At 36.4% G+C, this 27,644-nt stretch overlaps 2 protein-coding genes across 4 annotated transcripts; both read left to right on the forward strand.

The window, feature by feature from the left end:
- Positions 1-15,237: 15,237 nt before the first annotated feature.
- On the forward strand, positions 15,238-19,310 carry LOC113357173 (26S proteasome non-ATPase regulatory subunit 4 homolog). Of its 3 annotated transcripts, none has more exons than XM_026600472.1 (10): positions 15,238-15,337; positions 15,433-15,546; positions 15,751-15,856; positions 16,367-16,481; positions 16,567-16,773; positions 16,863-17,151; positions 17,723-17,858; positions 18,546-18,649; positions 18,744-18,812; positions 19,048-19,310. In XM_026600472.1, the coding sequence occupies exons 1-10, from the start codon at positions 15,326-15,328 to the stop codon at positions 19,090-19,092; spliced, it is 1,197 nt and encodes a 398-aa protein (XP_026456257.1). In that variant the 5' UTR covers positions 15,238-15,325; the 3' UTR covers positions 19,093-19,310. The 3 variants fall into 3 exon arrangements, with proteins under 3 accessions (XP_026456257.1, XP_026456259.1, XP_026456258.1); XM_026600474.1 differs by having other exon boundaries at positions 19,051-19,310; XM_026600473.1 differs by lacking the exon at positions 15,238-15,337 and having other exon boundaries at positions 15,421-15,546.
- Positions 19,311-24,832: 5,522 nt separating this feature from the next.
- LOC113361582 lies at positions 24,833-25,840 on the forward strand. The gene has a single exon (XM_026604783.1). The coding sequence runs from the start codon at positions 25,184-25,186 to the stop codon at positions 25,565-25,567; it is 384 nt and encodes a 127-aa protein (XP_026460568.1). The 5' UTR covers positions 24,833-25,183; the 3' UTR covers positions 25,568-25,840.
- The last annotated feature ends 1,804 nt before the right edge of the window (positions 25,841-27,644 follow it).

Below are 27,644 nucleotides of genomic sequence, written 5' to 3' on the forward strand. Positions count from 1 at the left end.
ATGCATAACATTCAGCGCATCTTATACAAAGCGCAGATTCAACAAAACAACGAATCATGGAATAAAGATGCTCACATCAGCGTCTGCAAAAATGGTAACAATCAACTCTTACCTATTTACAATTCACTACTGTAGTGATTATAACGTCAGAATTTGAAAACTTGCTCGTTCCTCAAACCTGCAAAGACGAGCAAAATTCTGACATGATTTTCATAAAACCGTGAACAACCCACGTGAATTTTAACATCACTGGTTTTCAAAACAGACGGACGTCCATTCTACAATTGTGAAAACTCACATACAGACATTATTTCACCATGTATAATGGTCTACTTCAACAGTTGTTCAAAATCAAAACATGATTTATAAAATATATAATATTTAACGTGAAACTCACGTAAATTTGAAAAAATATCTATACATTTTGCTCCCTCGCGAGCATCTGTCTTTCAAGCGAGAATATTTTCAAAGATTGCTGAAAGCTCGAAGATAAAAAATTTCATGAAGCTCATAAACAAAATTTTATTACTAACAGACGCACGTCTTCAAAAAAAAAAAATTCTCTCGTACGAGCATCCACCTTTAACTATATTATCTCATTACTCCGATTTCATGATCGAATCCACAACTGGTCTCATAAATGGTAATGGATAAATCTTAATTACTCCGATTCTATGGTCGAACCTACGATCCCATGGAATGGTAATGCTCACTTTATTATTCTGAATTCGTAGTCGAATCCTCAGCTGATCTTACAAATTAATAATAAACATCTTATTGCTCAGTTTTTTGAATTATTCTCCACCGAATTCCACAATTAGTAATAAATAATCAATAACCGGGCGTCTGAGCTACCTCTAAGTAAGCCTCGATTCAAATGGTGAAGGTGTATTCAACGATGATACATTAACAGTCACAGCACGAACGAGTATTTCAAAAATACAACGAAGCGATGAACCTATGAAAAATAAAAGAAATAATAAATAATTAAAAATATTGACCAGGGTGCTGGGAGCACGGACACACGACCGACCGACCGTGTCGTGGTCAATCCCACGCCAGTTTATATTTTTAATGCATTTTATTATTTTCCATGATTTGATGAAAATCCTCTCATTTTATAAAATCTCCTTCGTCTCGAGGAAACTCCTCGGTTTCATGGTACTTCTATAAATCCATAAAAAATAATATAAAATTAAGGAAAGGAATGTGGGGCGTGACCATTGGCCAACCGGCCATGCCTTGGTCCCAACCGGCCCCACACCCACGGTTCCTTATTATTTTTTTGTTATTATTATTATTTCTCTAATTTCATGAAAAAACTCCTTGATTTCATGGTATTTTTGCACAAATCATCAAATAATAATAAAATAAAATAAATTATGAAAACTTGTGGGACCGGGCCTTGGCCGGCCGACCATGCCCTAGCCGGTCCCACACGTCCCTTTGTTTTATTATTTTATTATTAGTTTTCCTTGAATTCATCAAATTCCTTGATTTCATGGTATTTCTCTCAAATTAGGAAAAATTCCCTCAAATCATCAAAAATACCTAAAAAATATTAAAAAATTATGAAAACTCGTGCGACCGGGCCCAAGCCGGCCGGTCATGCCTCCACGGTCCCACACGCCCTTGTTTTTATTATTTTAATATTTTTTGCTTCCCTGAACTCTTAAAAACTCCTTCAATTCATGGAAACTCCCAAAATTCATCAAATTTCTCAAAATTCATGAATTTTTCATAAAATCATCAAAATATCATAAAATTAAGGAAAAGACACCACAAGACAGTGGTCACGACCGGCCGACCGTGCCTTGACCACGGAGGTCCCACGCCTCCTCATTCCTTATTTTATAATTATTTTTCATCATCTCATGGTGTTTTCCTCAGTTTCGTCGAAACCCTAATTTTGGCACCTAAGGCTCAGACGAGCATTTTTCAATAAATGATTAAACCAGCATTTAATCATTCTTCCACCAACAAATCGTTAACTCTTCAGGAGTTCTTTGTATTTGCTCACGTGAGCATATAGACACTACATGGTTGATCCACGGTCCCATGTAGTCGCTCCCTCCTTCGTCCCATGGTTGAAATTATGACGACCCATGAATTGATCATCAATTGATCAAATTAGGGTTTCTGAATCCTAGGATCATCATCCCAGATTCTAACCTTAATAATTTTACGACGACCTAATGGTCATTAATTTTATTAATTATGCTCAGTTAAACGACCAGTATTCTAATTAATATTTTTGGTACGCTGCCAATAATCCTTCAGATGAGCAACACATTCTCAGATGATCAAATATTCAACAATTCATCACATGGGAAACACTTGCTCAGATGAGGAATATTCGCTTAATATTGGTTCAACAATCAATATTCAACGATCCATCGAATGAGCAATACTTGCTCACTTCATCGTAAGAACTATACCTCTGTCTCATGACATTTTCAATTCATGAGTTTCAGAACATCATGTTCAACTCAACGACTACATGGACTCATCGTCCATCAAACCACGAAGTCATCAATTGACTAACAAATCACGAGACGTCACTCGGGGGGATATCACTTAGGGTTTTGGTATGGCGGTCTACGGCACATGTGTTCAAACACACGATGGAATGTGAGCAAGTCGTGCAATCAGTTGAAGGAATTCACGAGGTAGTGGGTGGAAAATCGACCGAGTCTCCACACGTTGAGTAACTGGTTTCAAACACGATCTCAACTTCCCCACTCCTTGATTCCGTCAACTGTCACACTTCATGGAATTATGGTGTCTACAATTCCAGCAATATAAATAAGTCTCTAAATTATGATTGAAGCATCAACAGTATCATCAATCTCACGTCTCATCGACAACACGAGATCATCAACTCATCAATTGAGCAACTACTATCAACTGAGCAATTTCAATCATTCAGAGCTTATCATATTCAGCTTCCCTCCTGCAGATCAACCCATCCTCTCTCGTGACCGAAATTACTCTGGAACGATCATTGTCTTGATTTAGGCCGGAGTACTACAGATTGATCTCTCGAATCTAAAGCACCCCCTTTGCAGCGGTGCATCTGTGTGAGGTTTAACATTTCGCTCGGTTCGAGGAGTCTCCTCCGTACGGTCGTCTCTTCAATTCCTTAAAAACCAGCAAATCGTTTTTCCCCATCTACACCCGATTATTTCTATAAAACATTCTTTGTATATGTTGTAAGGGTGCATATCAAAATGATACCTTATCCAAACCGAACCACCATCTGCAGTAGTTATCCATCCTCCTCTTCTCAATGGTTCATTCAGATTGACCTCTAAAAATAAAGTATTCGAGACATGACCTCTTGGCATACGGGGTCTTCCTTCCTAAGTAACCTTCTTTCCAATGTTTTTACCATTATCTTCTAGAAGTTGTTTAGTTAGTAAGGTTAGTCCCAGATTTTTCAACTTTACACACCATGTTTGCTTTGTGAAAAGATGATCTTTTATAGGTATATTAGAGTAATACTTCTGAAGAGCAAGCATATCTCCTAATACCATCCAAGGAGCTTTATTGAGTACATTATGACGATCAACTTCGTTATAGAATTTAAAGACATATGAGTTGAAACCTTTTTGAATGACTCCAACCCTTCTGATTTTGGTCTAGATAATGTTGATTTCCTTTTTAACATCATCAAGATCCATTGGTTTGGTAGTAATGATTTATCCTAGCAAACTATTGGACCATTCATTAGCAGCTACACTAACATTTTGAGCAGAGGCAACCATTCTTATAATGGGTCTAGATGAAGTAGAACAAATTCTGGTAGACTGCATCTTGCTTGAAAAATTCTCCAACTGGCTTGATTAAGTAGCCGTTCTACATACTTTCACTTTGTAAACTTTAGAGACAGTATAAAACGTGAGGTAAAAATTAGGGGTTGTGATAATAGTTGAATATCGAGTGGGGCTATAAACTGTTAGGGAATTATGCAAATATGTTTGTTTCCTAAATAAGTGAAACAAATTGTTAGAAAAATGAATTTTCGGCATGACATGGTTGACTTTTTTTTTGAAATTTGAATTGGTGGGAAATTATCCTATTAGAGTTGCCCAAATCATGGGGAAAAAACTGGCCGATCTGTAACATTTGACCCAGTGAGGATGGAGAACTTCAACAAACCGATCAACCATGTATACCAGAAAGACGATCAATCTAATATGATCTCAATCAGATAAATAAGGCATAGAATGGATCAAACTACTTTGAAATCTCAAGAAATAGAAGAGTAAACACCATTGTTAAGGCACCAAGTAATACTGCGACAATCTCAGAAAATATTTTGAAGGACCAACCACTACTGGTAACTACACTTTAAATCAACGAGGCAATCTGCAAAGAAAACTAAGTTGATATTAGATTAAAGGATAAATAAGAAAATTTTCAGGAAAAAATTGTATATTAAAATCAACTTATTCCTACTATCAAAATAGATGTATTTTGAAAGAAACAATTTAAATAACATAGTTACAGATGAAAAAAAATGACTTAAGATTTCCGCAAAACCATTTATTTTGATTTTATTTACATTATTCTCGGTCTATTATAGTTAGTCTCTCGCTCTTATCTACTATTAACACTATAAATCACCATTGTTAAACCAGTTAGTCTCTCATTCTTATATACTCTTAGCATTATGGATCACCATTGTTAGACCATTGGATCACCCCTACTAAATGCTATATTATTACTAAAAATAAATAAACATGTATAGTATACAAACTAATAGAAGTAAATATCTTTAAAGGAAATTTTTTTAGAAATCTTTAAAAGAAGATAAAAACAAATATCTTTATACTGGCCGAATTGGGGTATATCCAAAATTTAAATGGACTTTTTGGGGTGGTCAAGAGGTGATGAAATGTGGTGAAGTTATCTTATTATCCTTGACCTAATTAGACTTAAACCTATACCTATTTCTTGAAATCAGTTTAACCTAAAAACTGAAACCCGTTTCATCTTCTTCACTAATTCATCTTTCATCAATCCTTTCAAAATCGTCATCTTCCAATCTCCTCAAAAATGGGTAATCGGAAGCAATCAAGTAACAACCCAGAAGCAACTACTGATCCCAAAATCCTCAAATCAACATAAAAAGGTAATTGAAAAGTTGAAATCCCTGAGATCAACCCAATCTTGAAATCCCTGAAGATGTTGAAGAAAACCCATCAACGACGAGAAGAAGACTGTAAGAGATGTCTAAACTGAAACCCATTATTTTATTGTGTACTATTATATGTATAATTTCAAGTAAATTTCCTTGGATGTGGTTAAAAGCTGTATCAAGCTCGAATTCTAAAGCTTCTGGCTCCGCTTGAGAAATTTTCAACCAATTAGAAATAGCGTGACAAAAAATTTATTATAAAAAACCTTTATCTAGTTTCGCATACAATTTAGACCAATAAGAAATTACTAAAAAAAAATCGACTAATAGAAAATCAGATGCATTTGTCCCTTTCGCGCATATTCAAGTACGGACGGGCTTTAGGTTGTTTAAAATATTTTTACATATATAATTTCAGGTGAATTTTTTTGGATTTGGTTGAAAGTTGTATTAAGCTCGAATTTTAGAGTTTCTAGTCCCGTTTGAGATATTTTCGACCAATAATAAATCGCATGATAAAAAATTTATTATAAAAAACCTTTATCCGGTTTAGTATAAAATTTAGACCAATAAGAAATTACTAGAAAAAATTTTGACCAATAGAAAATCAGATGCATCCGCACATTTCACGCGTATTCAAGTATACACGGGCTTTAGGTCGCATAAAATATTTTCTCAAACCTTATTTCACATTCTTTTCACTTTTTTCTCTTTGTCGCCTTCTCTGCTCCCCCTCTCTCTATTTTGATCGTCGTTTCTTCCCAAGTTCTTTTTTTTTTTTTTTTTTTTTTTGATATTGTAGGGATAACCTAAACTGCAGCATAAAGATGCTTCAAAAAAAAAAGGTAAAATCATTTTCTGTATCTTTTCTTTCGTTTTCGCTATAGGTGAGAGTGGAGATCCTGCTTTCGTCTTTGGTGGAGAATAACACTAGGTAAAATCAGTCTTCGTTTCTTATTTTGTTAAACATCTTTTGTTTGTTTGATGGTGTTCATATAAACTGATGCTTTTAGCTTTTACAAATACTTTTTCAATTGCACATAAAGTGTTCGGTCCGATTCCTGAATGATGACAAAGAGGTTTCTGATATATAATGGCTCCTTTTTTTTTTTTTGATACGATGGTGTTTGGTTTGATTTCCTCTGTAGGAAATATATTCCGTGAACAGTCTTTTATGAGTACGGTGTGGTTCAGTAGTTGTTATATGTTGACTTAATTTGCTTAATGGTACAACCAATAAGTTTGCTAATGAGTTGCTATATTGTTTGCTACAAAGAGTAGATACTCCGGAAACAGATAAAGAAGAAGTTAAAGAAGATTAGTTGTTGAGTATTGTGGTAATGATCTGCTCTGTATGTTTGTAAAAATGCCTGGGTAAAGGAAGAATGTTGTCGTCAATTTTGAAATTAGGTATGTTTACGAACTCGACTGTGTGATCTGGCTAATGTATTAAAATGTTGTTGGTGCATGTTGTTCCATTCTCTTAGTCATATGCAGCCTATACACGGGCGCATGTGCATTTTATCGCGTATCTTGGCTTCACAGAGCAGGTACACGAGTTGCCTTAACGGGGATTGACTACCTGATATGCAAGCAAGGTTCGACACGCGGTGTGTAAATGTGGTGGTGAGAATTAATTAATTTTTATGTTTTTCTGGTTTTCAATTTTGTCTTTGGTGAAACACGGGATTGATATTGGGGATGCCTAAACAATCTTTTTACTTCTTTTGGACTACAAGTACGAAATAGAAAGCATTGGGTCTGTTGTTAGACAAGTCGTAATGACAGTATGTGTACTTGAAGCAAAAATTGACGAACAAGATAAATTCGTGCGGAACATCACATGGACGGTGATTATATACTTGATGTTTAGTATATTTTTATTATGTCATTTACCTTGACATTTCTCAAAAAATGTTCAGATATATTAGCTTTGTCTTCTCTTTGTTGGTTTTTCGTAAAGGGCTGTAATGGAGTCTAATATGAGGAATACGTGTTAACGTAGTGGCTAATCTATTAAATTTTTGCTATAATTATTGTATTATAGATATGTTTTGTTTAGTAACCGACAATATAGATGATTGCGCATGAAATGAATGTTTCTATAAAAAGAAATGTAAGGCCAAGGATGGTAGTATGTCGATTAAGCTAAACATGTCCAAGGCGATCCCCACATGAAGAAGCACTCTCAAAACTCTTCGTGGGTGTTTAAATTGGGCGACTACTCAGTTACTAAATCGGATTGACTCACCATTTCTCTTTTTAAATTTTTCTCATCTGATCTTGTTTTTCTCCCTTTGCATGTTCTAATTACAACCTCTTTTAACTACCCGGCTTATTTTAATGGTTAATCTAACGAACCTTTTCTTTCTTTTCAACTAGGTACTGGTCTTGGTGCGGAAGAATTGCCTGAGGATTGGAGTGGTTTTGCCTAATTTTCTTGCAATCTCTTCGAAATGGCTCCTATGGCTCTCCCCTCGATTACAACATGGCACGCGTGTTTTTCTTTATCACCCTTTTGGTTTAAATACTTGCAGATTATATTAATCATCTTTGGTATCATCTACCCGTGGTATTGCTTTAGGGTTTCGATGCCAGCAGTGTTTTAATTAATCAAAACATTATTTTATGGTCTTGTAAGAACCCTACTTACAGGTGTAGAACATTCACAGCCCAAACCAGAGGCAAAAGCTTATTAGTGTTGGTTTTTCACCTCGTTCTTTCCTCCCTTTTAGTATCTTATTCCCTCTGCTTTTTCTTCATGGACAACGAGCTTACTCTAGTCCAAAAGAAAATGGAAGGTACTTCGATAACTCAAAGATTGAGAGCTTTAAGGGAACCACAGATATCAACAGAGGATCTTTTACAGGGAGCTGAGCAATTTAAGTATAGTTTTTTAAGCAAGCTTTACAGCTCAAAGTCATATTCTGTTAGTGAACTTGATAAAGAGTTAAAAAAGCTCTGGCCGAAAAGCAAAGACATCTTTATCAAAAGAGAAGAAAATGACTGCTTCCTTGTACAGTTTCACACACCTGAGGAGTATGATATTGTTATTAAGTTCAAACCCTGGTTTCTAGAAGGTGACTTGTTTGCACTTGAGCCTTGGAACCCAAAGATTCCAAAAAGTCTAGTGGATTTAACTAAAGTTCTGCTGTGGATTCGTTTATACAACATGCAACCTGGATTTGCTTACCCAAACATAGTTAGAAGCATTGTTTCTCCAATGGGTGATGTGAAAGAACTTGATCCACCAGACTGTATTGTTGCAAAAGGTAAAGTTTAAAAAGCTCTGGTGTTGTTGGATGTTAGAGATCCTCTTAGAAGGGGCTTCTGGGTTAAGAATGCTGCGGATGAGGATGTATGGATAAGATTGTTCTATGAAAAACAGCCTTTTAATCTGTGTGGTTTCTGCTACACCATTGATCATAAGGAGACGGAGTGTGAGATCATTGCATCCTATTTGCTTCAGCAGCAACGAGGACATCTATCATCAGTTTCAATACTTGATTCCCCTTCTTGGACAAACCCGGATAACAAATCAAAAAGACATGCAAATGTGGATCCGCATGGTACCTCTTCTGCTTCTACTGATAAGACAAATCTGCCTCAATTAGTGGAAAATCAAGGTTTGAGTGGAGATCAGACTATGATGATTACCTCCTCAAGCATGCATGCAGATCCAGCAAACATTCTGGCGGTGCAATTTAATGTGGAGTTGTCAAAGGATGCGGTTATTCTACAGGAACAGGATGCAGACAACAACCTTAAAAATATTCCTTTGTCTTCTTCTCCTTCACTAACGGTGGTTGGCTGCAACTCTCAAGGTATGTTAGAGGTTTTTACTAATACTGCCAAACAGACAAACCGTTTAGGATGTAGACAGGGCAAGAGAATCAGACTTGAGGAAGGTGGTCCAAGTAATTCTAAAAATGATTTTAAACATATGGATCACAATATTGGGAACAGTAACTTATTAAGAGGTCTGTCTGAAACTGAAATTGAATTGAATATGACTGCATTTAATACACCTATGGGTAAGATGGATGGATACAAGTCAAATTTGGAGCTCTTAAAAGCATATCCGGCTATGGGTGAACTAGACGTCTCCTTGGATGATTACAATTCTAGTAATCTGGACCCAGATGCTTGTTTACAAGAGCAGTTTTTAAAGGAACCTTTGCAACAGTTGATCAAGCACTTTGAAGGAAATATGCATGCTAGTCACTCAACTAGCCATATTATGGAGGGACCAAGAAATGAATGTGTTAGTCTAGATATATTGTCTCCATCACCTGATTCACATCCTTCTTTCGGTGGAACTGTTTCAGAGCAAAACCACTCAAAAAGACTCAAGGAAACTTCTACAAGCACCGATGACCAGGTACATATCTCAATTAGTAACTTCTTTTCATTTACTCACTCTAATTGGTTTCAGTATAATTTTTATTCATCGTCTAATTTTCAAGTCAGTTTTCAAGTTCACAAAATGAAAATAGTGTCATGGAATGTCCAAGGGTTAGGAGGGAAAGAAACTAGAGATCACTTGAAAGACATTGCAAGATTGCATGACCTAGATATCATTTTTCTCATGGAAACTAAATATGCTGAATCAAAGGCAAAAGTTCTAACTCAATTTCTTCAATACCAAAATTCTCATTTTGTTAGCTCAATTGGAATGTCAGGGGGTCTAGCAGTTCTATGGAAAGATGGTTTCCCATGTGATATCATTTGTAGTAAGGATAATATGGTACATATTATTCTAACAACAGATGCTTCTAAACAAGAATGCCTTCTTTCTTGTGTTTATGGTTCTACCCAGTGAGAGTTGAAAAAACATCAATGGGAATTCTTGGAAGATCTCAGTGAAAATGTTTTTCAATCCTGGATAGTTCTAGGGGATCTTAATGTGCATATCTCAAAAGAGGATGCCTCTACCAGCCTCGCTAGTTTAGACAATTGGATCTGTCAAATTATTAACAATGCAGGGCTTATGGAATATCACTTACAAAATTATATCAAAGCTAATAGTCACTAGGATGAAGCCATTAATGGAAAAGCTAATTTCTCCAACTCAGGCAGCTTTCGTTCCAAAAAGATACATAAATGACAATATTGTTATGGCACATGAGTTGATTCACACAATGAAAAAATCGAAAAGAAAGCAGGGATCAGTGGCACTTAAGCTAGATATGTCAAAAGCGTTTGATAGGGTGGAGTGTGAGTTTTTACTAAAAATGATGTTGTCACTGGGTTTCTCTGAGGATTGGTGCAGCATCATATATTAGTGCATCTCAACTACATCTATTTCAATACATTTAAATGGAAATATCTCCAGTCCATATTATCATTCTCGTGGATTGAGGCAAGGGGATCCGCTATCCTCGTATCTCTTCATTATCACAATGGAGTATCTTTCGAGATCCCTAGCTTTAGCAGAAAGCAGGAATTTGCTATCAGGGATTTAGGTAGCAAAAAATTCGCTTTCAATTAATCATATTTTATTTGCAGATGACTGCATTCTTTTCTTCCAGAGAGACAAACGTAGTATTGAAAATGTTAAGTTATGCTTGGAAAATTTCAGTAAGATCTCAGGTCAACTGATTAATTTTTCAAAATATGCTGCTTACGTGACGGGTGATATTTCTCATGAAGATAAGTTGAAACTCACTCATGATCTAGGAGTCAAACAACTTTGCACTTCAGATAAATACCTTGGTTTACCAATTCTTTTTGGCAAACCAAAGAACCAATCTTTCAGTGCAATTAAAAGTTCTTATGAGAACAGACTTCAAGGCTGGTGCTCGAAAACTCTTAATCAAGCAGCTCGGTCCACTCTAGTTAAGTCAGTGTTAAACTCTCTACCAACACACTATATGAGCCATTTCAGAATTCCCAAAAACATGATGAAAAAAATGGATACGACTCAAAGAGTGTTTTGGTGGGGGCATAAAACTAACAGAGGTTTAAACCTTATTGCTTGAAAGTCTTTATGTATTGACAAAAAGGAAGGAGGTCTCGCATTTAGGAATCTTGAGCAATTTAACCCGACTCTTCTCATCAAACTAGCGTGGAGATTATGTACAGAGGAAGGAGAACAATGGGTAAAACTCATGAAGGCAAAATACTCCCCATATGGCAGTTTCATTCATCTGCAAGATGATCCATCCAACACCTCATGGATTTAGAAAGGTATACAAGAAGGACTTCAGTATGTCAGAAAATTTCACCGTTGGGATGTCCGCAGAGGAGATAAAATATTAGTTTGGTATGATAAATGGGTATTAGGCCTTGATTCACTACCCACTCCAAAGGATACTTTCAGAGAACCAGCAAGAATAATTTATGTAGCTAACTTGTTCCTAGACAACCCTAGAAGATGGAATGAACAACTAATCAAAAAATTGTTCGAGGATGATACCGCAAGATTAATTTTGGAAATGCATGTGTCTCAACAAGGGAATGATAGGCTCTTCTAGGAACCGAGTAGGAATGGACAATTTTCGGTAAAATCTACATACAGAGATTTATCAAATTCATACCAACTAGGAAACCACACAGTTACTTTTAACTGGAATGAAGTTTGGAAATCTGCACCACCTCACAAAGTGAAATTATTTATATGGAAGTGTCTAAAAGGAATACTTCCAACTAAGGAGATCCTCAGTAGGTACAAACCATCAATAAATAAGCTTTGTCCGAGATGCTCTCAAGCAGAGGAAACCTTACAACATCTCTTAATTGACCGTGATTGGTCTAGAAGAATCTGGTTATCTATGAACATAAATGTTTTTTTCCTTCAACAACAAAGGATTAAGGTGGCTGACTGGATATAAACTTGGTTTCGGTCAACAGTCGATTCTAGCTCCAAGTCAGATAAACAAGTTGTCTTAAAATGCATGCTAACTGCTTGGTTTATATGGAAGAATAGGTGCTCTAAGATCTTTAAAAACAGAGACCAAAACATCCTTAGCACATCTCAATCAATAAATTTCATGCTCAAGCAATGTCAGATTACAACTCCTCAAAGACGAAATAATAAGCAAGTTTGGCAACTACCGCTACAAAATGAAGTTAAAATAAATATGGATGCTGCCTTTGATTACAATACCAAAAAAATTGGGCTTGGTTTACTAATTCGTGATTATACAGGTTTCTGCCAAGGAATCAGGTGCAAGTTCATCAATGGAGGAGTAGACTCTGAACAGGCGGAATGTCTAGCCCTGAAAGAAGCCATACTATTTGGTAGACAACACAACTTGAGGAATGTGGCGCTGGAATCAGATAATCTTAATGTAGTTAATGCAGTCAAGAATTCCAATAGCTCGGTTCACTGGAGGAACCAAGTTCATGTAGATGAAATAAGGCATTTGCTTATCTCCTTTCCTTGTTTTAAACTAAACTATGTTAATAGGACATCTAACAATGCTGCCCATGTTATTGCCAAAACAGCTAGATCAAACAGGATATGCTTAGACTACTTTGTTAACTTCCCTGAAAATATTATCTTGCTATATGGGAAGATAAGCAAGCCTGTCAATCTAAGTTATGTAGTATTGCAAGTTAAGTAATAGAAGTTGGTTTCGCATTAGAAAAAAATGTCCAAGACATTAGATAGAAAATATAATGACCCTTTTTGTTGCAAGCCTTATCTCAAATTGGTTTTTCTAATGATTGGTGCAAGTTAATTGAACAGTAACTATTGTGACTACTTTTATTCTTATTAAATGGTTCTTCCGGAGAAGTCTACCCTCCTGAAAGAGGTTTGAGACAGGGTGACCCCCCTGTCACCATATCTCTTCAGTCTTTGCATGAAGGCATTGCCTATCTCATTTTTTGTTGTTGAATTGCATAATAAAATTCATGGTGTTAAGCTAACCACTTCTATCCAATCTATTTCCCACTTATTCTTCTCCGATCACTGTCTTATACTCATTATAACTAGACAAACAGAGGATAGACAACCTGCAAGTATTATAGATCAATTTAGTAAATCTTTGGGACAAGCTGTGAATTTTGAAAAATCGGCTATAGCTTTGAGTCCAAAGGTTCCAGGTTACATCAAAAATAAAATATATAATATACTTCAGATTAGGAGAATGACTCTCCAAGAAAACGTGTTTCATTGATACTGAAAACTAGCAAAATAAAATCTTTTAACCCTCTTCTGGATAATTTCAAAGATAGCCTAGCAAACTGGAAATCAAAATTTCTTAACTCACCTGGTAGGACTATTATGAATCAAAGTGTCTTAGGGGCTCTAGCTACTCATCATATGTCAATCTTTCCCTTTCCAAAAAAGATGAGTGATAAGATGTATGCCATCAAAGATATTTTTGGTGGAGAACAAAGAAAAGTATGGGTATCTATCTTAAGGGATGAAGTGATATAAATCTTCCAAAAGATTTAGGTGGGAATGACTTAGGTGGGATGAATATCATAAGATCCGAAAATTTCAATCAGGCTCTCCATGCCAAGCTATCCTGGAGAACGATAAACCAATCTTTTGATTTTCGGGTTCAAATTATCAATCTAAATGTTTTTATAAATGCTAACTATGTTCATGATATATTGTAAGCAAGCATGAATCATCGCTTTGGAATGTAATTTTCCAAGGGTTTGACATTATTAGAAAACACATTGTTTGGTACGTTGGTAACGATAAGTCTAGATTTATTGGGAAAGACATCTGCATTCCAAATAGAGATAATCCTCCATAATCTCAATAATACTCTTCAAACTACGAAACAATGGACACTTTTTTAAACCTGTCAACAAAACTTGGAAAACTGAAAATCCAACTATGGAATGTCTTTTCGACGCAAAGTCTGTCAGTGAAATCGCTAGTGTTAGGATTACTTCATTTGTGAAGACAAAATAAGATGAAAACCTAGTAGAAGTGGGAAGTTCAGTATTAAGACTACTTAGAAAGCTATTTTTGATGAACAATCAGTAACTCATCCTTCCAAAAAAATTCCCAATGTTAATTGGAAATACTTTCGGATATGTAATCTTCCTCCTAGAATTAAACATTTCTTATGGAAATGTATCCATAGATGTTTGTCCACTATGGAAAGATTATCTAGGTTCACTAAACACCATAATAATATGTGTTTTTTTGTGTGGTAACCACTCTGAACTTTGCAACACATAATTGTGGATTATGTGGTATCTAAAAAGATATGGCAGGTGAATTTCCCTCTCACTAAATGTTGATTTGATTTTTATAACCGGCTACTTAGTTTTTTTTAACTGCTCAAAGTATAAGCTTTGTCTCTTGACATGTCTGGAAAACTAGGTGCAAGATTTTTTTTTAAAAGAAAACTTACAGGTTAGTGAAAATGTCGTGGCTAGACAAATTTCAAGTCATGTCAATGATGATTGTCGCCATACCATGCAGTTTGCAAGTAATGACAGATATTCAACATTGCAGACAAATGCTAATCATTCATGGAAACTCACTGTACAATCTCTTGTGAAAATAAACTTTGATGCCTCCTTTATTGATAAGTCAACACTTTGTGAAATTAGACTAATTGTTAAAGCCAATACAGGTACGTGTATTGGAGCTCAAGGGTCTATAAGAATAACAGTGAATCCAGAACAAGTCGAGGCTGCAACATTTTTTATAGGTCGTCACATGGGCTAGAGAGAAAAGATTATCAAGAGTAATCTTTAAAGGAGATTGTAAAAATGTCATCAACACCGCGAATAAACAGTCAAATGGACAAATTTAAATTATATTACGAATTCTTTAGTTATTCTTAAACAACTGAGTTCTTGGTCTTATGTCTACTCTCATAGAGATACAAATAATGTAGATGAAGAGATCAACGAATTTGATAGAAGTGCATCGGTAGGTCAAGATTAGGAAATGAATCTACCGTGCTAAGAAATTCCATTCAATCAGATCTAAGCAATTTGTAGCTTGCCGAATCATTAACTAGGCTCAACAAGCCCCGATAATCCTAGAGGAATACCCAAATTATATGATTTGGGCCGTGTGGGCTTCCGTGCGGGCCAGTAATGTACACACCGTTAGGTGTGTTTTCGGTAAAGAAAAGATTTTGTACGAGCATTTAAATAGGTAGTTCAGCCTTTAGGCACAAGTAATAATAAATATACGAATTTTGACCCTCTTTTCAGTTTCTTTCAGATTTCGGAATATTTGAAGTTGGGGTAACAATGGTTCTCGAGGTTCACTTTCATTACTTTAATTTGTTTCTGTAAATCTCGTCTTCTTTTTCTTACCCTTCGAATTCTGATGATGATTATGGTGTATGATTTGGCAGGCGACGATGATATGTATAGATAATTCAGAATGGATGAGAAACGGTGATTACTCACCCACTCGATTCCAAGCTCAAGCTGAAGCTGTTAGTCTTCTCTGCGGTGCTAAAACTCAGGTTACCCCTCGTTCGCCTTCTTCTAATTTTGGTGAAAGAACTAGGGTTTATCACAACATTAAAAAACAACAACTAATAACTAGGGTTTAATCACAATTTTTGGTTTTGATGCAATTTTACGGTTTCACTTTAGTTTAATTTAGGGTTTTGTGTTATTTTTGGATTTCTAGGATTGAGAATGTTAATTATTTTTTTACTTTACAGTCTAATCCCGAAAACACAGTGGGGGTTCTGGCGATGGCTGGTAAAGGGGTTCGTGTTTTGGTCACTCCTACAACTGATCTTGGAAAGGTTCTGGCGTGTATGCATGGTAAATTCATAAAATTACTTACCTGTATTAGTAAACAATTGTATTTTAATGCAGGTTTTGATATATGCATATCACCATGTTTGGATAAGTATAAGACGTCCTGGTGTTTGACTTTTCTTTTCTTCGCGTCTGTCTGTAATCTGTATCATTTTTGATTTCCTTTAACTTCACAGGTTTCTTAAATAGTTTCCATGTAGTGGTGAGGGTGAGTGCCTCATTCCAGCATAAGTTGCTTAACCAATTTTATGCTTGTACTGTTCTGTTAATTATTGCCCTATGTATTCTTGTTCCGATGCTTTCATCTCCATTACCTGTAGGATAGGTAGATGGAAAGTTACCCTATTCATTCACTGTCACCGTCAAACAAGCAAAAACCTCCTATTATATTATTATAGATTCTAGTCTTGCTACCGTGGTTCCTTCGTCAAGAAGTATTTGATTTGACGGCTCAAGTGCCTTTTTTTTTTTGATTCTGCTCTTCGGCAATCAGCTCATCTCTTTTGTTTATAGGCTTAGAAATGGGCGGTGAGATGAATCTGGCTGCTGGGATCCAAGTGGCTCAATTGGCTCTTAAACATCGTCAAAACAAAAACCAGCAACAAAGGATTATAATATTTCCAGGAGGGTAAATAGACATTTAACCACAAAGTTCATCTGATTTTGTAAAATTTTGTTGTGAAATTAAATGTGCTCATTTTTCTCTCTACCAGTCCGGTGAAATATGACAAGAAAGTCCTGGAGTCAATTGGAAAGAAACTTAAAAAGAATAGTGTAGCTCTTGACATCGTTGATTTTGGGGAAGAAGCTGATGAAAAGGCTGAGAAGCTGGAGGCGCTTCACGCTGCTGTAAACAATGGCGATAGTCACATTGTTCACGTCCCCCCTGAGTCCAGTGCTCTATGTGATGTAGTTTTAACGTATGTATTGGTGAATTGTGCATATTTTGTTACAGAACTCTATACTACTTGTATATTTGAGTGACACAATTCCTTATTACTCATTGCAGCACACCCATATTTACTGGGGATGGAGAAGGAGGGAGTGCTTTTGCAGCATCTGCCGCAGCAGCAGCAGCAGGTGGTGCTGCTGGCTATGAATTTGGTGTGGATCCCAACTTGGATCCTGAGCTTGCTCTTGCTCTTAGAGCTTCAATGGAGGAAGAGAGGGCAAGACAGGAGGCTGCTGCAAGGGCTGCAGAAGAAAAAGGAGGTGCACAGGCATCAAGTTCACATGATACAACTATGACTGAAAACACTGGCATTATGTCTCATGGAGCTAATACAAGCGATTTGATGGTAGGTCTCATGCTTTTAGTATTTGTATCTTCTGATTTTCTTACTGTGAATGTGAATCACATGAGGGTATTACATCCTTGAGGTCTACATCTCCGTCATTATAGTTAGAACTACCGTATCTTGTTATATTTTTTGGAGTAGCTTAGAGTTTAGCTTCTTCAGAATCGTAGGAAACACCACAAATTCCTTTGTGTAAAAATGTCGTGGTAATTTTGGCTCTGCACCCTTTTAACGTTTTCTATCTCCATATGGTTCTGTACCAGTTTATTAGTTTTGTAAAGTCGTTCTTGCAGTGCGTCTTGTTATGTCCAGCACTGATTTAACTGCAATTTCTCCATGCACTCTCTAGGATACACTGTTGTATGTCTGCATTTTTCATATTGTTTTAGACGATCTTTTTTGTCTTGTCACAAAATTCTTGATGTAGAACACACAGGTTCCTCTAGGTTATTCTTGATCTTTAGAAATTTGCACAACTGTTGCCTACAGATCTTCTGCTTAATTTTTGTTTATCTAATTTTTTAATCTTATTGATATTTATCTAATTTTTTTTTCTTTTTCGTCTGAACAGGATGATGACACTGCATTGCTAGAGCAAGCACTCGCAATGTCGCTGAACGACCATCAGTCTATTCCATCTGGTGGAATATCGTTGGAAGACACCGATATGTCTGAGGCAACTAAAGAAGATCAAGAGCTGGCACTTGGTAAGTTACTTGCATACCAATGATTGGAGCAGTTAAGTCTGTACTGTGATGAGTCTTATTTGAAAAAGTTACCCGGAGTTATGAACCATTACCTTACAGATTCTTCTATAGTGGTGATTTAATTGGCCCAATTGCTATGACCACCAACTTTTTTTTATAGCTTTATTAGTGGGTGTCACTTGCATAGTTTAGAACATGAAATCTGCAATAGTATGTACCACCTGATCTATTGGACATGATTTTTTATGATGGCCATGATCAACTTATCTTAATAGTTCACACTGATACAACATTAAACCTAGAAGGCTTGGACCTGTCTAATACTCTCTCTGTCCCACTAATAGATGACCTATTCATTTTTAAATTTTGTCCCACTAATAGGTGACCTATATCATTAAACAAGGGGATATTTCTAAAACTACCCTTTTAATTGATTATTGGTAGCATAAAATATATGTATAATAATTTCATAGCCATGTTTATATTCGCTATGTAGGTGTTTTAAAATGTTTTTCAATGGTATAAAATTTACGAATTTCCGTGAAATAGTTTGAGAGAAATCATTTCTAAATTTTACTAATCATTATTCGTAGGGGTATAATTGTAAAATACTTAAAAATACTTCTTTCTCCTCCTTGCCTTAAGAATTGTGAAAACTTGACGATATCTTCTGCTTTCTGCATGCAGCACTCCAGAGGTCCACGCAGGGCAATGCAGAAGCACCTACAGACCAGAGTGAAATAAACCAGGTGCTGGGGAATCAGGCATATGTCTCATCAATCCTTTCTACGGTATATATAGTTTTTTTCTGTTTGAGTAGTGCAATATACTTTTTGTTTGGAGTATGCCTTTTGTGCATATGTTGATACATCATTTCTCTTGCAGCTTCCAGGAGTTGACACCAATGATGACACAATACAAGATTTGATTGCATCTTTACGAAGTCATCAAGAAGTAAGTTGGCAAAATCTCGTTCATCTTCCTAATTGTTAAAACATTAACAATACTCTCTTTTTCATCTTTGTATGATTGCAAAGTACATATGGCACCAGGACATGACAGATTATTTTACACTTTCAGAATTGTGGGAAAAATTAATATTTGATTGATCACCTCTCTTGTTATTATACCTTGTAACAAGTAATTTTGAATCTTACAAGTTGTATAATGTGTTTTGTTCTTGTCTCAGAAGCTTAATAAGGAATATGGTGATAAACCACCAAATGACAAGTGATGATGGGACAAAGGAAGCAGAGTTCTCAAAGGTCAGTCTGGGACTAATATTATCTCGTTGGTAATGAGGAGTTGGGACTGTGTTCATATCCTGCATTACTTGTTCTACTTTTGTAATTCTTGAGAGACGGTTCCATGGATGCCCTTTAAGCTTCAAAACGGCAGTGTGTAATGAATACTTTATCCTCCCAGCTTTTATGTGTCTTTTGGTTTTTATTATTCTTGGTGTGGTGCTTTTTTTTTTCCTTCTATCAAAAATAGACTGCACAACAGAAAACCCACTGAAGTTTTGGCCCTAAGGCTACGCTGAGCTTAGAACCGGTTTATTCAACGTTTTCCCCTTGTTTTCTATTTTGTCACTGGAAAGGAAAGCAAATCTTGAAGCAACAATCCGTGGTCAGTTTCCGCAGTTGGTACTCAGTAGTTGGTTGGTGAGTGATGATAAACATGAGCATAGAGAGTCTAATGTAGTTGTGAGAATAATTCTCTGTATCTTCATTGATAGGCAAAAGCCTGATTTATACATGTTTATACAACTAGATAAGGCAAATATAAGATACATCTAACAATATCTAGGATATATATAGAAAGAATATATATGCAGTTACAACCAAATAACAAACACAATAATGTAAAGATATATCATATCTTGACCATATCTTAACACCCCCCCAAGACATATCATATCTTGACCATATCTTAACACCCCCCTCAGACTCAAGGTGGTGGAGTACACATCTTGAGTCTGGAAATTAAGAATCGAAGACGAGCTGCAGAGTGAGTCTTGGTGAAAAGATCAGCCACTTGAAATTCTGATTTAACATGCGGAAGAGTGATTGTACCTTTCTTGAAATGATGACGAGTAAAATGACAATCTATCTCTATATGTTTTGTACGCTCATGAAAGACATCATTGTGTGTAATTTGAATAGTAGCCTTGTTATCACAATACAATGGTGTATGAGCAGAAATTAGAACTCCCATATCACGAAGTAGCCACCGTAACCAAATGAGTTCAGATGTGGTGTGAGCAAGTGCTCTATACTCTGCTTCAGCACTTGAACGAGAAACCACACTTTGTTTCTTACTTCTCCATGAAATCAACGAGTCTCCCAAGAACACACAATAACCTGTAATAGATTTTCTATCCGTAATATCCCCAGCCCAATCGGAATCTGAGTAAGCTTGAAGAGTGAGATCAGACTTTGATGAGAAACACAGACCTTGATGAAGAGACCCCTTGATATATCTTAGAATTCTGAGAATAGCTGCATAATGAGTAGACCTTGGAGCAGACATAAACTGACTGACTATGTGAACTGCATGACTTATGTCTGGTCTCGTAATGGTCAAGTAATTTAGACTCCCTACTAGTTGACGATGCAGTGTTGGATTAGACAATAGAGTCCCATCTGTAGGACAATATTTTACATTCAATTCAAGAGGTGTGTCAGTTACCTTATTGTCAGATAGCCCTGCACGTTGTAGAATCTCAGATGCATATTTGACTTGTGATATGAAATAACCAGTGGGTGACATGCCAACTTCAATGCCAAGAAAGTAACTTAAAGATCCAAGATCTTTCATCTTAAAGCAATCACTGAGATATGATTTGAGTTCAGTAATACCTTGTAGATCACTGCCAGTAATAACCATGTCGTCACCATACAAGAGAAGAATGACAATTCCTTTTTCTGACGATCTGACAAACATAGATGAATCACAGAAGCTTTGTGTAAAGCCATACTGGAGTTGCATTGCTAAACTTCTCAAACCAAGCACGAGGTGCTTGTTTGAGTCCATATAATGCCCGTCGAAGCTTACATACTTGATTAGGTTCATGAGGCAAACCTGGAGGAGGTTGCATGTAAACCTCTTCTTGTAACTCACCATGAAGAAACGCGTTTTTCACGTCCATTTGATGAAGCCCCCATTGTCGTGCTGCTGCAACAACAAGTAATGTACGAACTGTAACCATTCTGGCCACTGGTGCAAATGTTTCTTCATAGTCAACACCATACTCTTGTGTATAACCTTTTGCAACAACTCGTGATTTACATCGTTCAAACTCACCATCTGACTTGGTCTTAACTTTATAGACCCATCTGCTTCCAACAACTGATTTTCCAGGAGGAAGGTCCACCATTTCCCATGTGCTTGCCTCTGCATGTGCTTCCAATTCATCATCCATTGAATCTTGCCATTCTGGAATGGCTGCAGCTTCTCTGTATGTTTTTGGTTCATAAAATGACAAAATAGAAGATAAGGAACATTGATAGTCTGCATACTTAGCTGGTGGTCTTCGATTGAGAGGTGGCAAAGAATTTTCTTAAGAATCAGGATCTCGTTCCTGAGTTGCACTGTTAGGTTCAGTCGTAGAGTGGTCTTGGTCATCCGTATTTGGTGGATCAACAACTAGAGGAGACGGACTTTCAGGAGTAGATATAAAAAAAGTGCTACGATTGGATTCACTAGGAAATGGATCAGAATAAGTGAAAGACTCAAAAGATGATGATTTGCTGCTTGGAAGTGACCAGAATGGAACTTTCTCCCAGAATGTGACATGACGAGAGACATGAAGCTTTCTATTAACTGGATCATAACAACGGTACCCTTTTTGTTCAATACCATAACCAAGGAAGACACACAAGACATTCTTTTGACCAAGTTTATGACATTCACGTTATGGAAGGAGTACAAAACAAGTTGAACCAAAGACTCGAAGCTCAGAATAGTTTGGTTTCTTACCATAGAGACGCTCATAAGGTGACATTCCTCCTATGACAGTTGTTGGGACTCTATTGATGGTGTAGACTGCAGTAAGGACTGATTCTCCCCAGAAATTTGAAGGAACTGAGCCAGAAATTAACTGAGTTCTAGCCGTCTCTATAATATGACGGTGTTTACGTTCTGCAACTCCATTTTGTTCTGGAGTTTCAGTACATGACAGTTGAAGAATGGTGCCTTGGGTTTTAAGAAATTCTTTGAATGGATTGGAAATATATTCCCCTCCTTGATCAGCACGAAAAACTTTGATCACTTTACCAAACTGAGTTTTTATCATGGTTGAGAAATCAACATAGAACTTAAGAAAATCTGCTCTAGAGCTGAATAGATATACCCATGTATAACGCGAATAATCATCAATAAAAATGACATAATACAAAGCACCTCCCTTTGACATAATTGGAGATTTACCCCAGACATCAGAATGTATAAGAGCAAAAGGTTCAGTTGAGACAGAACTGCTAAGATTAAAAGAAAGAGCTGGTTGTTTTGCCAGTTTACAAGAGATGCAATTTGGTTCTTTATCTAACCGAGTATATCCTAGTAAACCTTGTATATCATATATGAAAGACGAGAAAAGGAAACATGACCTAACCTAGAATGCCAAGACATGAAGGGAGATATTGACACAGGTGCAGTGGGAGTAGCAGCTACGACATGACTTTTAGATTCCGCTGAGAGCAAGAGATTGAAGGAGATACAACCGACCAACTCTACGGCCTATCCCAACTAGCTTCCCGGTTTTGAGACCCTGTATAGCACAACCAAAAGGAAAACAATATGTGTTATAACCTTGATCACACAGTTGACCAACTGAAATAAGATTCATTGTAATATTTGGAACAAGAAACACATCTGGTACATAGAAGTTATTTGAATTGTTGACCAAGCCTATATGACTTGCAGTTACTGTTGATCCATCAGCAGTATGAATCTTAGGGGTGATGACAGGATGAAGACTTTCAAAAAACTTTTGATTAAAAGTCATATGGTTTGATGCTCCTGAGTCGAGAAACCATTCTGTTGAATAAATACCTGAGGAGATAGAGAAGGCAGATGCAGCTGTAGGGTTGTTACCAATTGAGAGTGCTTGTTTAATCATCTCTTGAATATCAGCAAGGTTTGGTGCTGAACACCACCAGGTACAACTAATGCAGATGAGGTTGTCTATGTTGCATATGAATCTGTTGCAGATGAAACTGGAGCTGCCGTAAATCTGGTAGGTGTATTGAATTTGTTTCCTCCATTAGCATTGATCCTTCTCATGTTTCTTGAGGTTGGTGAGGTGCAGAATCTATATGAGTGACCAAATTCCTTACAATACCCACAATGTGTTGTGGGTGTGTCAGGTATTGTGGCAGCAGGTGATGTATTGGTCGATGGGAGATTGCAGTTCCTTGCCAAGTGTCCAGAGGTCTTGCAGTTATGACACTATACTTGAGACATATCACGTTGTACTTGAGCATTTGAGTTTCTTGGAAAATTGTTAGGGCTGGATCGTGAGGGCACATCAAATACTCCTGATATCTCCGGTGTGATTCTTTTCCTTGTTTCTTCTATAATAAGTTCAGACAAAGCAACTTCCACCGTGGGAAGAGGTGAACGATGAAGGACTGATGCCCTAACAGACTCAAAATCATCACGCAAAGCCATTAGAAACTGAACTAAACGTGTTTCCTCTCTATACTTCTGCCACAATTCCAAATCTATGGTCCATATTGGTTCCATGAGTGCTAATTGATTCAAGATTAAAGACATCTCAGAATGAAAAACAGAAATAGACTGATCATGCGATTGTTTCATAGATCTAATATCTTGTTCGAGTTTATACCTCTGAGCAAAGTTGATTTGGTTGTACCTTTTCGAAAGAAAATCCCATGCATCTTTGGCTACCTCAAAACTTGTGAGTTGCATGCTTATGGAAGGAATGACTGTGTTTCCAATCCAAGTGAGAATCCTGTGATTGTTAATCTCCCATTCTTCTTTTGGATCATTTTTCTGTATTTCATTTTCTTTCCCTTTTTCAACATAACTGTTTGCTGTAGGTTTCTTTTCTATACCATCGACATACTTCCACATACTCTTTCCTTTAAGAAAACTCCTCATGAGGAATGACCAGTGATTGTAATTGGTTCCATCAAAACGGACAGTGATAGGTTGAGAATCTTCTCTTGACATGATTACTATGTTTTCTCTGGGTTGTATTTTCTCTGGATTGTATTGCAGCGGAAACTGGTTCTCAGATCTTTCCTAGCTCTGATGCCATGATAAACATGAGCATAGAGATTCTAATGTAGTTGTGAGAATAATTCTCTGTATCTTCATTGATAGGCAAAAGCCTGATTTATACATGTTTACACAACTAGATAAGGAAAATAAAAGATAACCTAACAACTAGATAAGTCAAATAAAAGATACACCTAACAATATCTAGGATATATACACAAAGAATATATATGCAGTTACAATCAAATAACAAACACAATAATGCCAAGATATATCATATCTTGATCATATCTTAACAAGTGAGAGTGCAAGAATATTACCTGACCCGGCCGTTCATAACAATATTTTTTAATAAATTGAATCATTAAGAGTAGATTTAAAGAAAAAAGGTGACGAGGAGAGCCCTAAGCTGCACCTTCCCTCACCCCCTCCCTTCTTATCATTTGGGCTTGGCATGCCTTCTTTTTTTTTGTTCTTCTTCTTTTCTTAAAACTATCTTCTTTGATGCGCCTAATTACAAACAAGTTCCAGAAACAGACGGCTTAGAATGCCAAAGTAAGTTGTCAATTCCAAATTAGGAATAAAGATTAATGATACAATTATTAAATTTATTCTAATTAAAGTCATAGAATGAAACCAAATTAGAAAATATAGATCAATAATATCTTAAATATCTTCTCAAATGAATATGCATGACAACATCCTCTTTCTCTTCATTTTTATATGAAAGATCCTTCTTCTCTGATATTACTCCAAATAGTCTTTACTCCTATACTATGCTCGTGGAGTGGGAATTGGTGCACGCTTTTATTAGCGAGTGTATAAAGTAATAAAGTAACACTTTTATGAGATAAAATATTAATTAAAATTATCTTTTTCTTCGTTGGGTTCGATTGCTTCAAATTCAAGGGACCTCTCTCTATCTCTTTTTCCCCAATACCTGAAACTGATTTTAGTTCCCTTTCCCTTTCCTTCCTTCCTTCCTCGCATCATATCATATCTCCATAGTTATTATAAATAGCTCATCGATAGAGAGATATCTTTCATTCACAGTAAGAGAATTAATTAAATTAAGAGAGATGAGGACGATGATATCAGATGTAGTAGTAGGGAATCTAATGAGTGTGTATTTAGGTTTAATAGCTTCTCTTAAGCTTTTTGGTGTATTGAGTGGGCGGAGTTTCTCAGGAATGTTTGTGGTTTTGGTTTCTTCAGCTGCTGTTCTCTTTATCCTCTTATCTACTCTCTCTTGGGATGTTTCTCGCAAAGCTGCTGCTTCATCTCCTTCTTCTTCAGCATCATCATCAGCTCAAGATTATAATCATCCGAATAGTGGGGCCCATAAGTGTCGAGGAGGGATTTGTTGGCACGGTACTGTTTCTGTTGGATCAACTGTGTCTCAAGTCCGATTTCGTCTTCCGCCTCATCACCACCACCAGTTACCACCACCACCACTACCTTAATTCGTCCATATTTAATAGTTTATATATATAATAACCAAATATTAGAAATCATCTGGATGACTGAAGTTAGGGGTTTTGTACATGTTAAGTCGGTTTCCACAATGTAATCTATCTATCTATCTTATCTACTACTTCTGTGTTTTTTTGGTTGTGATTTGGGGATGACTACTTCTTCAACTGCGGTGATATGTATTATGTTATGTAAATACTGTTTCTGTAAATGAATAATTAACACACTTAATAAATTACTATCCTTTTCTTTTCTTTAGAAAATTGCTCTGATCTTCAAAATTTCATTACAGCTTTGAACAAAATCAAAAGAATATACAGTCTCTAATTAGTTGGGTGCATAGATTAATGCACAAGATCCTTTAGGCTCATAGGTTTTTGTACAAACTACTTATTTTGACTGCGAGTGCGAGGTGATCAATTTTTTTCTACTAGTAGTATAGGATTGTCAAATAACATACGACAATTAGCAGAGAATTCACTGTGATTATAAATGCCAATTAATGTGAGATATCGTATGCGTATCATGTGCAGTATATTTTTCTTGCACGTCTACATTGCCCTTATAAATGAAATCAGAGAATACATCTGATTTCCAAATAATTATTACTAGCTCCATTAGCATAGCCTGCATAGGTACTTAAAACTGAAACATTTTTTTTTTCTTTCCTGCGGTCACTTCCCACTGAATGGAGGAGCTTTGTGGAAAAGTTATCATTCCTACCGCGGCGCTGGGTTTTCCTCTTAAGAGAGGCACATTAATTATTGTTAGTAATACTCACCAGCCAGTATTACGGTGCGACTGAACAACTTAATTATGTGGCGTTTTGTAAGGGAGATGCACATGCTAAGAGGAAGAGTGAATTCATGTGATGGTTTTGATTGCTATTGGAAATTCGCAATTCGAAAGAAAATAAATAAACTGAAGCGAAGAGTAGGTGGTGGGTCTGCAAATCTTTTTCATAAATACTAGCAGCAAATTTCAAAAAGGCGGTGTGACTCAGTGTAGGAGGTTTGGTAGGAATGTAGGATAACTAACTCGATAGGAAACACGAATTTCTAAGTTTCGAGCAAACAAAGGTGCCATGAAGTTTATGATCCTTCCGCACATGAATTCACCTTTACAATGTGTCCAATGTGTTGTACCTAAGCATCACGTGATATCTCAGTTTCCCTGATTTTATTTTAGTTTTACAAGTGTGGTGTGGTGGATACATATGGAGGATACGGATGCTACGAATGTTAGCCAAAGCATCTGGGAGTGTGTAATCCAGACAAGTGGGCTAGGTAGATGTTGGTGGTGCATGGTTAAATTGGTTGGATATTATGATGGATAGACACAGTATTTTGCATTGAGTTCAAGAAATTAGGCGCTTCGTTATGGGATACAGTGCAATTATTTACTCCAACATTCCTCTTTTCTCTCTTCTAACTCACATGCTCTTGGAACTAGTACTTTGGAGTCTTTTCCTATTCTACTTAATTGGTTTTGTTGGGTCATCAAAACTCATAATCATTCAGTTCATGGAACCATATAATGCAGTGTACAATCCATGCATGAGCTTTGGGTTATACAAGATACTATAGCGCATTACTATGATACTATCTATCAGTTGTCGTGGCAAAAGTCATAAACCGTTTCCCTGTCCGTCACCCATGATAGATGTCCAGCACTCTATCGGCAAAACTCTCTAAATAACCGTTCAAACCAGGGCATCCGACCTGTTTACCACCTAAAAAGTCCATTGATATATTAGGGCAAGTGTTTTTTTTTTCTTTTGCCGGGAAGATGAATATATATCGACTAGCAAATAGGTTTACAATTTCATTTTTACCATAAATATTGGTAATAATGTTAGATTTTTGAACTCTTTGCTGCAACTGTAAGGACATATGTTGGAGGTTTTTCTATCCTAGCTTCCTTTGCTATGTAGTTTGTTGTTGAGGTATATCTTGTACTTCTATACTTCCCTGAACTTGGGGTAGATTTTTTTAAATCATCTTGGCTTTTTGAAGATGTTTTCCGCTATCCAATTAATTTATGTATTTACCTTGTTAATTATGTCGG

This window comes from Papaver somniferum, chromosome 3 (genome assembly GCF_003573695.1).
Source record: "Papaver somniferum cultivar HN1 chromosome 3, ASM357369v1, whole genome shotgun sequence".
Classification (NCBI taxonomy): Eukaryota; Viridiplantae; Streptophyta; class Magnoliopsida; order Ranunculales; family Papaveraceae; genus Papaver; species Papaver somniferum.

What these genes read in the sequence shown, in the direction of transcription:
- LOC113361582 (XM_026604783.1), top strand. Translation starts at nt 25,184, where the DNA reads ATGAGGACGATGATATCAGATGTAGTAGTAGGGAATCTAATGAGTGTG.
- LOC113357173 (XM_026600472.1), top strand. An exon ending in TCTGCGGTGCTAAAACTCAG is followed by an intron (nt 15,547 to 15,750) that starts GTTACCCCTCGT and finishes TTTACTTTACAG; the next exon opens with TCTAATCCCGAAAACACAGT. An exon ending in CTTTACGAAGTCATCAAGAA is followed by an intron (nt 18,813 to 19,047) that starts GTAAGTTGGCAA and finishes TTCTTGTCTCAG; the next exon opens with AAGCTTAATAAGGAATATGG.